Consider the following 12,031-nt stretch of genomic DNA (forward strand, 5'->3'; position numbering starts at 1 on the left):
CCAAATAAATAAATAAAAATTAATGCACAGAAATCTCTTGCATTCCTATACACTAACAACAAAAGATCAGACAGAGAAATTAAGGAAACAATTCCATTCACCATTGCAACAAAAAGAATAAAATACCTAGGGAAACAAAAGACCTGTATGCAGGAAACTGTAAGACACTAATGAAAGAAATGAAAGATGATACAAACAGATAGAGAGATATACCATGTTCTTGGATTGGAAGAATCAATATTGTGAAAATGACTCTACCTCCAAAGCAATCTACAGATTCAGTGCAATCCCTATCAAATTACCAATGGCATTTTTTACAGAACTAGAACAAAAAATCTTAAAATCTGTGTGGAGACACAAAGACCCCAATAGCCAAAGTAATCTTGAGGGAAAAAAAACGGAGCTGGAGGAATCAGACTCCCTGATTTCAGACTATACTACAAAGCTTCAGTAATCAAGACAATATGGTACTGGCACAAAAACAGAAATATAGATCAATGGAACAGAATAGAAAGCCCAGAGATAAACCCACGCACCTATGGTCAACTAATCAATGACAAAGGAGGCAAGGATATACAATGGAGAAAAGACAGTCTCTTCAATAAGTGGTGCTGGGAAAATGGGACAGCTTCATGTAAAAGAATGAAATTAGAACACTCTCTAACACCATACACAAAACTAAACTCAAAATGAATTAAAGACCTAAATGTAGGACTGGACACTATAAAACTCTTAGAGGAAAACATAGGAAGAACACTCTTTGACATAAATCACAGCAGTACATGTTTTGATCCACCTCCTAGAGTAATGGAAATAAAAACAAAAATAAACAAATGGGACGTAATGAAACTTAAAAGCTTTTGCACAGCAAAGGAAGCCATAAACAAGATGAAAAGACAATCCTCAGAATGGTAGAAAATATTTGCCGACAAATCAATGGACAAAGGATTAATCTCCAAAATATATAAAGAGCTCATGCAGCTCAATATTAAAAAAAACAAACAACCCAATCCACAAATGGGCAGAAGACCTAAAGAGACACTTCTCCAAAGAAGACATACAGATGGCCAAGAGGCACATGAAAATCTGCTCAACATCACTAATTATTAGAGAAATGCAAATCAAAACTACAATGAGGTATCAGCTCACACCAGTTAGAATGGGCATCATCAGAAAATCTACAAACAGCAAATGCTGGAGAGGGTGTCGAGAGAAGGGAACCCTCTTGCCCTGTCGGTGGGAATGTAAATTGATACAGCCACTATGGAGAACAGTGTGGAGGTTCCTTAAAAAACTAAAAACTAGAATTATCATATGACCCAGCAATCCCACTACTGGGCATATATCCAGAGAAAGCCATAATTCAAAAAGACACATGCACCCCAATGTTCATTGCAGCACTATTTACAATAGTCACATCATGGAAGCAACCTAAATGCCCATTGACAGACAAATGGATAAAGAAGATGTGGTACATATGTACAAGGGAATGTTACTCAGCCATAAAAAGGAACAAAATTGGGTCATTTGTAGAGACATGGATGGATCTAGAGACTGTCATACAGAGTGAAGTAAGTCAGAAAGAGAAAAACAAATATCGTATATTAACACATATATGTGGAATCTAGAAAAATGGTACAGATGAACCAGTTTGCAAGGCAGAAATAGAGACACAGATGTAGAGAACAAATATATGGACACCAAGGGGGGACAGCTGGGGTCAGGGGGTGAGTGGTGGTGGTGGGATGAATCGGGAGATTGAGATTGACATATATACACTAATATATATAAAATAGGTAACTAATAAGAACCTGCTGTATTAAATTTAATTTAAAAAATAAAAATCTTTGTTCTTATTTATATTTTCCCAATTTTAAATAATGAACATGAGTCATTTTTATAATTAACATATATATTAAGATAAATAATACTGACATAAAATTTTCCTAGTAGCATTCCAGAAACAATTATTTCATAATATTTTTTATGAAATAACAAAAATCTTAATAATATGAAATATTGAATAATGGTTGTTTTCAAGAAGTGGTATAAGATAGTATTTTTAGTTTTGTTGAGTTATTTCATGATTTGATAAAATGAGAATTAGTGAGGTTCACCTATAATTGAAGATGTTAAATAGTGAACTGAATCGTAATGAATTCTGAACACCCAGCAGTATTGTCAGTAAAATTGTATTTATCTTTAGGGACCAGAAGAGTCAAATAACCATGTTTGCATTAGATTTAGTTTGGGAACCTTTATATCTTGTTAAGGTGGAAATGACTGTTCATGATGTACACATTCTAAATTGTTTCAGAGAACGAGCACAGCTTTTGTTCTTATGGGGACCTCTGACATTTCTCTAGCCAAAGGTGTAAAGTTTATGTTAGGAAAATAAGGAGAAATATCACCAGGGGAAACTCAATTTTTTTTCCTAAAGTTAGAAATACTTTTACCTTTACATCCCCAAACATTTCTGGTAGGTTGTGTGTTTTTGTTCCTAAATCCAAGTGATAGAGAACATCTTCATCCATAGAGTCCAGGTAAGGATTTTTAACATGAACAAAACCTTTTCTGAAAAAAATAATAAAAGAAGGTGTAAAGGAATTTGGAGGGATACCACACAAAAGGGAAATATCAGTCTACACCTATGTGGTATAATAATGAATATATATATGGCTAATATTTGTTGTGCACTTACTATGTACCAGGCATAGCATTAAGCATGAAAATTTTACAATGTCATGAAAACTGCATATAATAAACACATTACCTCGTTTAATCCCATGACCATTCTATTAGGTAAGTAATACTAATAATTCATAAGAAGCCAAGCCTTACAGAAGTTGAGAAACTTGTGCAAGATTATACAACCAGTAGATTACAGAACAGTCATTTCTACCCAATTCTGTCCAGCCCTGGTGGCTATTTTCTTTCTTCGAAAGAGAGGCTGTGTAACATAAGCTACTGGGCTCTGGAATCAGACTGCCTGGATTCCCCTGCCAGTTCAACCATATATATACTAATTATGCAACCTTGGGTATATTATTTTATCTTTGTTGTTTGGCTTCCTCATCTGTAAGATTGGTATAGTGAAAATAATAACTGCTTTGCAAGATTGCCTAAGGCCTGAATGAGATAATGTTTGTAACACAGCTGATGTACAGTGAACATAGAATAACTAACTCTCATTCTTATACTTCCCAACATGGAGGACCTGACAGGTACTAGTTTTAGAAAGACTGACATGAAAAAGTAGGGTGTGGCAAAGAATGCAATGTGTTCATCAAACCCCAATTCTTTTTCCTCCTGGGCACATTGCTAGACCACATTCCCAGCTTCTCTTACAGTAAAGTGAGGTCATATGACTGAGTTCTGGCCATTGGAATGTGGGTGGAAGTGATGTGTCTACTTCTAGGCCTGGCTCCCAAAAAACTAGTATCTCCCTCAAATTTGTTTCTCTTCCTCTCTCTCTCAGTGGATGTGCAGAGTAGACACCAGTCCTTTACTCCATCAGCCTGTTTTGGATTGAGCAAGAAGCCACTGACATTTTAAGCAGCATTAGCCTGCTGACCAATAAGAGGTTCTTTGTTAACATACTATAAAATGATCTTTTTTCATTAGAAGATCTAAATGAGAAGTAAGTGAAGCAGGATGATGGGGTCAAAACAGAAAGCTGAGTAGGATCCTGGAGAGACTGAATGTAGGTATAATAGAAAAAGGAAGACTAAACAGGCACAGAGTTCTAAAGCAACAGGATTTAGAGCTTATAAAAAAGAAATGCTCAAGAAAAAGCGTGAAGGAAAAGAAGTGAGACTAAAGAGCTTGGAGAAAAGGGAAGTGATCAAGTGAAAGACCTAATTTTAGTAATCATGCAAAACCATAAGAGTACAAAATTATTGTAATAAGGAAAGTAAGACTTAAAAACAGAAGGTAAGATAAGAAAGAGGACACTTCAAAGTAGAAACTATTTTCCAGCAGCCTCCTTCCACCAGATGCCCAGAAGAGAATGTGGAGATATTACTAAGAAGCCAGTGGAAAGACAAGCTTACCAGAAAGAAAGGACTACAACTAGAAGGCCTTAAAGCCATTCTTTTTTAAAAAATTCATTTTGTTGTAGTATAGTTGATTTACAATGTTGTGTTAATTTCTGCTGTACAGCAAGGTAATTCATTTATACATATACATACATTCTTTTTCATATTCTTTTCCATTATGGTTTATCCCGGGATCCTGAATATAGTTCCCTGTGCTGTACAGTAGGACCTTGTTGTTTATCCATTCTATATATACTAGTTTGCATCTGCTAATCCCAAACTCATAATCCATCCCTCCCCCGTCCCCTCTCCCCATTGGCAACCACAAATCTGTTCTTTATGTCTGTGAGTCTGTTTCTTTTTCGTAGATAAGTTCATTTGTGTCATATTTTAGATTCCACATATAAGTGGTATCATATGGTATTTGTCTTAAAGCCATTCTTGATGTCAGCCCATCACTTCATTACCCAGTGCAGTTCAGTGGTTATCCGTTTGCTCCCACTCATCTTGGGTGTGACATCCCAGCACCACCCTGGCCATATCAGCCATTCTGGTGATGCCGTGGCTGCCAGCCTTCCTGCCCTTTCCCCTACTGCATGAACACTGCCTCACACCACAGTGGATCCAGCCATCTTTACCAAGAACCATCTGGAACTTCTCTGCTCTACGGTCCTCCCATTTCCCTCCAAATACTTTAAAACATCTTAACAAAAACCTTGTATGTTTCTGTATCTCCAATGGTCCTCAACCTGACTGTGCATTAAGATCACCAGGGGGTTTTGAAGAAAATACTGTTGCTCAGGCCCAAATTAATTTAGACTCTGAAATTATTTTTTAAATCTTCCTGGATGATCTGATGTGCAGCCAAAGTTAAGAACCCCTGCTTTAGACCTTTGTTCCTGAAACATCCTTCTCCTTGCCCTCAGTTTTTCACCTATTAGTATCCTACTCATTCTTCAAGGTCAAATTCAAATATCACCTCCTCTGTGAAGGCTTTTCCAAGTATCTTTCCTCTCTGGTCAGTATGAATTCCCCCCCACTGTGCTCCTAAAGCATTTATTTGGCATTTCATGTGTTAATTTTCTGCCTTCCCAGAAAGATTCTGAATTCCCTCATGCAAGCTGTCTCATGTATCTTTTTAAATTCCTAAATATTTAAAAATTTTATTTGTTAAATTAACTGTTCAGGAAGTAGAACAGCAATACTATTAATTTCAAAAACATTTAGGACAACAGATTCTTAATTAGTTAGTGGATAGCTGGTTTCAAACAGAAAGCATTCCATGATGCACTTTCCTACATCAGAAAAAGCATCAAAGCCTCAAAGCAGAAGGACACCTTCTTTCTTCTCTTGCTGAGGGGCAGGAAGATATTTACCCACTGTCCCTTGCTAGACAAAGTGTGGTCAATGAACCAGGAGCGTCAGCAGCATCTCCTGGACAGCTTGTTAGAAATGCAAAATCTCAGTCCCTACCCTAGACATACTGAATTACAATCTGAATTTTGACTAACTCTTACGTGATTCCCATGCACATTAAAGTTTGAGAAACACTGCCATACACTTTATCTTCCAGTTTCTATTATGCTTTCGGTTTTACTCTCCCAAAACTGCTTTCACTCTCTGGAGATTTTTCCTTTGGATTCCCAGCTGAATCTATGAATCATCACTCTATGAAAGAGTGTCATTCATCTACTCCAGTGAGTCAAGCTCTTAACTACATATCAGAGTCACCCGTTGTGCTTAGTACTGATACCTGGGCCCAACTCCTAGAAATTCTGATTCAGTTGGTCGAGGAGTTCTGGGACTTTGTATTTTTTAAATCACTGATCTACTCCACCTCTCCTATCTTCAAGAAGAAATTCTCAGACTGGGATAACCATTCATTATATTCTCTTGTGTTAATTATAATACTCCTCTTAATTCATTCTTTAGTTTTCTTTGATGTCTGTCCCAATGTCTAATGATCTCTTGGTCCAAAAATTGGGACAGGGAGACATCTATAGAAGATTTTTATTCCATTAGGCTCATTAAGAAGCACTTCTAAGATGTTCACTCTATCAGTGACCAAAGGAAGGACCAATTTGGGGTATCATGCCAAATTTAACCCAGTATGAATCAGACAATTGCAATACTTCAGTCTTTCCAAGATACATAATTTTTATTAAATAGACTTGCATTTACTGTTTTCTCCTCTATCTTCTTTTTCAGTTTTTCCCAAAAACATAAGCCAAAGATGCAGTTGGGAATAAAGTCTTTTAGCAAACTATGACATGCTATATAGCATGGTCAGTATTAAATATTGGTAACCAAAGTAAAGTGCTGGGTGAGCAGTCTTTCCATTTTACCATTACCTTCATTTTCATAATGTTTCCCTTTCCTTCTCCTTGGCTTCCCTGAAGAAATGAACACAGTGGGAGGCTACCTCTGTTTGGAATGGGTACGTGGAGCATTTTGTGAAATGCTGTCCTGATGGAGCCTTTAAGCCAGACATTTAGAAGGAACTTACAAAAATTCCTTAAGCCTCATGAAGATTAATGCTCTATTATGTTCTGTGAACCTGGGGCAGGAATTGGAGCTAAATTTGCAGACAGCTTTGGCAGATTTATGTCTACCCCTGAGATGAATAACCTACACGGTATTTTAGAAGTGCATTCTATGTAAAGTCCACCGCAAAGCACGTGAAATCACTTCATAATAAGCTGCAACACAGTTACATCTCCCTTAGACACTGGGAGGCCCCTTTAATTATTTCTCAGATACAGCCCACGGTCCTGGGGTTAAAGACTGAACTCCAGGCTGAATTCCAGGCTGAACTGTGAATTCGTTCATTCACGCATGTTTTGTGTGACTTGTTTTGCCCCACTTTCATTTTTCTTTAATTGAGATGTGATTGACATATTGCCCCACTTTTTTTTTTTTTTTTGCGGTACTCAGGCCTCTCACTGTTGTGGCCTCTCCCGTTGCGGAGCATAGGCTCCAGACGCACAGGCTCAGCGGCCATGGCTCACGGGCCCAGCCGCTCCGCGGCATGTGGGATCTTCTCGGACGGGGGCACGAACCCGTGTCCCCTGTATCGGCAGGTGGACTCTCAACCACTGCGCCACCAGGGAAGCCCTGCCTCACTTTCTTAGATGAGCTAACCCCTTCTAAGAACTGAGAAATGAAAATGCCATTGAGGAGAAAATTGGCATTGTTTTTATTTCGTTTTGTATTCTGAACTGTGTTCCAACTATATGATCTCTAAACTTAAGAAACTTACATAACTGTAGAAATCCATCTTCTGAATATTTAATATAAAATCCAAAGAACCTCCCATCTCATCAAAACCAATAAAAGATCAAAATTACTCACCCAACATATGTATTCCTCTCAGATCTCTTGGATGTATTGGAAGCAGGAAAACTCGAAGTCATACTTTGTATTATGAGGATAATCACTCTTAAGTTGATATCAGGAAAGAAAAATATTGTGATTTACTATTAAATTATAGATCAAATTATGGTAGAATGACAATTTAGAATGCCACTCTCCCTTAAAACTTGTTTTCTTCCGAAATTGCTAATGGAACTTTTCACTTAGCATTCTAAACTCCCTCGTTAATTCAAAAATATTCTCCCTGACATGGCCTTTTAAACTACAGCCCAGCTCTCAGAGCAACACTTCCCCAAGAAGATAGGTTCCCTTTGAAGGTGTGGCATCCTACCTCTTTAATAGGTTAGGTTTGTTAGCTTGTTAACTGTTGACCAACACACCTTTCCCTTACATCTGGCCTTGGTCCAGCATGGGTCTGGGGTAACACACAGACTTATTTACTTTTAGACAACTGTATATGGTTGCAAGTCCTCCATTGATTTCCGTAACAAATCCACCAGGTTGTCTCAGAATGTGTCCAGTACACGTGGGAACTTTCAGTTCCCAAACATTTCATTTTCTCACCTCATCCTACCTCTCATCAACTTGTTTTCATTCTTTGTGATCACAAGTGAGAAAAACACACAAAGTCAGGACCTCAGAACACCCCTTCATCTGAACTTTGCCCATTCAAATTCACACAGAAGTTCTGATAAGTAAACAAAGCCTGTTTCCCAGGACCTCTTTATTTAGCTAAACCTGAGGTTGCCTGTAAAATCCAATGAAGCAGCTGTCCGAAGTCAACACAGGTAGAATAACAAAATACAGACTAGTATTTTCAGAAAACAGGGTACCTCTGTTAAGAAATCCATGAATTTACTATATTTGCTGCTGCTTCTCACTTTATACTTCTGGGGACAGAAAATCTAAAAGACTTTAGAGGAACTTTATCCTGTTTCCCTTTGGCTCCGCTCTGATGTCAATCAGCTGAAGTTCTATGATGGTGAGAGCATTAGGAATATTAGTCTCATGACTTTCAAGCACATCAGAGCTTAAAATGTCCATAAATGCCCAAACAGCAGCAGATACAAGGCATTTCATAACGTGCATGGATTTCTCTGTAAGAATGTGTGTAACAGTGAAGAATCAAATGCCCACATCTTACTAGGGAGCTCCATCTTAAGAAATACTCCTCTTCCTGGTGATAGTCGTTGTAGACAGACCCCTCGAATTCCATGCTGGCCTCCTTTGGTCCATCTTGGTCAGCTAGCAAAGTTTACAGATTGAGAAGGAAAGAGAATAAGTAGGGAACCAGTGTAGCAGCCTAAATCTTGCCACTGCCACCACCAAATGGACATTTGTCACTTTGCCCTAGGCATCCAAAAATCGCCAAGGAAACTGATCTTAGTGAAGGTAATGACAACTTTGAGGCAAAATAAGCCTGCACATGTGTGTTGCTTGTAACTTGGGATGGTAGTTCCTGTTTGTAGTTTATAATAATACATATTTTCTCTGACCTCATGACCCACCTCAGAGCGGTGTACCTGCTGCTCTTTCCCAACGCCCACTGAGAGTTTTCAGACTCAGCATGCCCACTTACCACTGCTGGGGCCTTCCCACTTGTATCTGGTATTCCATGCTCTATCTTTCAATTTATTGTTGGGTATAATGAGGACGAACCCCACCCAATTCCAGTCTGGCATTTACCTCTGGCTCTGACAGGTGAAAATATTAGCTAATTAGATAAGTGCTAGATGATTAATTACTCCAGCAAATTAATTAGACTAATTAACGTGTTGGTTTCCAATACAAATTCTGTCAGCCAATGATCTTTTTTTTTTAATTGAAGTATAGTTGATTTACAATGTTGTGTTAGTTTCTGGTGTACAGTAAAGCGATTCAGTTACACATATATATGTATATATTTATATTCTTTCTCATATTCTCTTGGGTTATGGTTTATTACAAGGTTCCTTGTGCTGTACAGTAGGACTTTGTTGTCTATCTATTTTATATACAGTAGATTGTATCCGCTAATGCCAAACTCCTAATTTATCCTTTCCCACCCCCTTTCTGCTGGGATAACCGTAAGTTTGTTTTCTGTGTCTGTCAGCCAATGATCTTCATCACTGACAGTGCCAGGTAATGCCAGCAAAGATTTATGGACCCCATATAACAGCTCCCCGGGACATTATGTAAGTGGTCATCATCTGGGTGAAATGCAGAATAGTCTTGTACAATCTATGAAAGCAGAGTATTAATTCATGTTTTCTGAGTAGTCTTCTTTTCCCTAGTTTTCAGTCTTTTTAAGACTCAATCCTACTCTTATGATAGATTGTTCCTCGACAATTTTTTTAATTATCCATATTGCAAAAGGCTAGTCACCTGAACAGAATGGGAAAAGTTTTCATTTTTAGAAAGCATGCACAAGGCAAACTCACGCCATCACTGGGCGTTTTGTGAACAAAGGCCACGTGCCAGGAAGAGCCCATGACTCAGCAGCACAGCTTTGAGATTAGCAGAGGCTGTATCAATTCCACCAGATCCATGCTCCACAGTGTCTGGCCTGGGGCAAAACATTTCTCTTCCCACTGTCGTCCTCCATTGTGCCAGCAATTTCTTATTCTCGCTCTCATGAAAATTTTCTCTGTGCTTTAATTTTGCCCCTGAACCTCTAATGTTGGAGAAAAGAAATCAGAGTCCTGGCGTGCGACTGGGTAGCATTTGGCTCTCTCCCCAGTTGACACATTTTCTGCTGAATCTGTGCTGTTTACTCATGTAGACTTAGGACCATACCCTCCCCCTAAAACAGTGCTCCTATCACGCTGGGGAGGGACATAACTAGGAAGTTGGGGCTCTTAGAACCTTGCTGTAAAGCCTGGGTATCTACCGAGTATCAGACACTGAGCCAAATTCTTTTTTTCTTTTTTTTAATAGATTATTTATTTATTTATTCATTCATTCATTCATTCATTTTTGGCTGTGTCAGGTCTTTGTTGCTGCGAGCGGGGGCTACTCTTTGTTGCAGTGTGTGGGCTTCTCATTGCGGTGGCTTCTTGTTGCAGAGCATGGGCTCTAGGTGCGCGGGCTTCAGTAGTTGTGGCTCGCAGGCTCTAGAGCTCAGGCTCAGTAGTTGTGGTGCAGGGACTTAGTTGCTCCGCGGCATGTGGGATCTTCCCAGACCAGGGCTCTAACCCATGTCCCCTGCATTGGCAGGCAGATTCTTAACCACTGTGCCACCAGGGAAGTCCCCACTGAGCCAAATTCTGAGAACACAAAGAGGATGAAATGGATGGGTGTCTTCCCTAAAGGAATTTACACTCTAGTGGGGAAGAGAGATGGGTGGTAAATATGACGGGTGCTTTGAGAACTCAAAGGAGAGGTCCTGAATCCAGGCTGGAGGAAGGGGGGGGTGGGGCATTTCTAGGAGGATGTGATGCCTAGGCTGAGTCCTGAAGAAAGATGAGGTCCCCAAAAATATTGCTGAAGGTGGAGGTAGGGTGAATATGAGAAGCCTGTGCTCCCTGCCCATGGAACAGTGTGCAAAATGCACAGAAGTGACAGAACAAGCATCACATTGAGAGAACTATTAGTAACACTGTGTGGCTTTACTTCTGTGTATTTGCACCAGAACATCTCAGACAGGGCCTTTGGTGGCTTTCAGTTTTTGAGATTCTGGTATTTTGAAAAATAGACAAAGGCCAAAACAGACTTACAGTAATTGTAATATATTTTAAATGTTGACATTGAATGAACTGGCATCTTAACTCTTTTAATAAATGATAGTCAAGTTGTGCTATTCACAAGATATTGCAGGGCTATTAAAACATTTCTTAATTCATCTCACACTATAAGTTTAATGGAACACAGTTTAAGAGTACCTTATGTTCTTCCCTTTCTTTCAGTGTAATCAGTGAATTATGGGTATATGCATATAAAGTCTAATTTTAGACCGAAGGCCCCCCTGGACCCACGGGGCTGGGCCTGCCTCCCAGAGGCCATGCTGTGGTGCCCTGTTCCCTCCTCCCAGACAATCCCTTCTGCCGTGGCCCAGAATCTCTGCTCTTAGGGAGCCTCTCCATGAGGTACCCATTGAAGGTCACATCCATCCACTTGAGGCTGCAGCAAGCACCCTCGCCCAAGAAACAATCACACACACACACACACACACACACACACACACACACACACACACACACACACACACACCCCAGCACCAACCTCACAGCCTGGTGGAGATAGGGGTGAGAATGCACAGCAAAGTCCCCACATGCACTCCCTTCTTTTTTCCCTCTTTCTGTGCAGGTCTCTCAGGGTGGGGATGGGGTAACAAAGAGTCCCTACCTCTGCCACAGCAGACCCCCAGCTCCACCATTTGACCCATATAGCACCATCGATGGCTTGAAAGAGCTCAAAAATGACTTGTTATCCATTCGGATGCTAAGCAGTTTTTTTTTCTTTTATTCATTCAGCAAATATTTACTGAGTATACACTATGCTCCAAGAAGTCTAGGAAGTGCTGGAGATAACGGTGTGAGTAGGATAGTTTTGGCTTCTGTGATTTCTTCCACAAACAGATTGACACTCCATGAACAGAGGAGATGCAGGTTATCACCCATCTCATACTACCTTTCTATAGTTTG

The 12,031-nt window shown here is 39.5% G+C and overlaps 1 protein-coding gene across 5 annotated transcripts in view; it reads right to left on the minus strand.

Moving 5' to 3' along the window:
- Nucleotides 1-7,700, minus strand: part of UPP2 (uridine phosphorylase 2) — a 44,121-nt gene extending 36,421 nt beyond the window's left edge. For all 5 annotated transcript variants that reach the window (XR_014297038.1, XR_014297039.1, XM_082659039.1 and 2 more), the window contains exons 1-2: nucleotides 7,389-7,700; nucleotides 2,457-2,574 (exon numbers count right to left, since the gene is read on the minus strand). Coding sequence is in view for 3 of the 5 variants with exons in the window: in XM_082659039.1 (XP_082515165.1) it covers nucleotides 2,457-2,574; nucleotides 7,389-7,450 (180 nt within the window). In the remaining 2 variants the exon portion in view is untranslated. The remainder of the gene's footprint in view (nucleotides 1-2,456; nucleotides 2,575-7,388) is intronic.
- Between the last annotated feature and the right edge of the window lie 4,331 nt (nucleotides 7,701-12,031).

The sequence above is a fragment of the Grampus griseus genome, assembly GCF_964374135.1.
Source record: "Grampus griseus genome assembly, chromosome: 7".
Classification (NCBI taxonomy): Eukaryota; Metazoa; Chordata; class Mammalia; order Artiodactyla; family Delphinidae; genus Grampus; species Grampus griseus.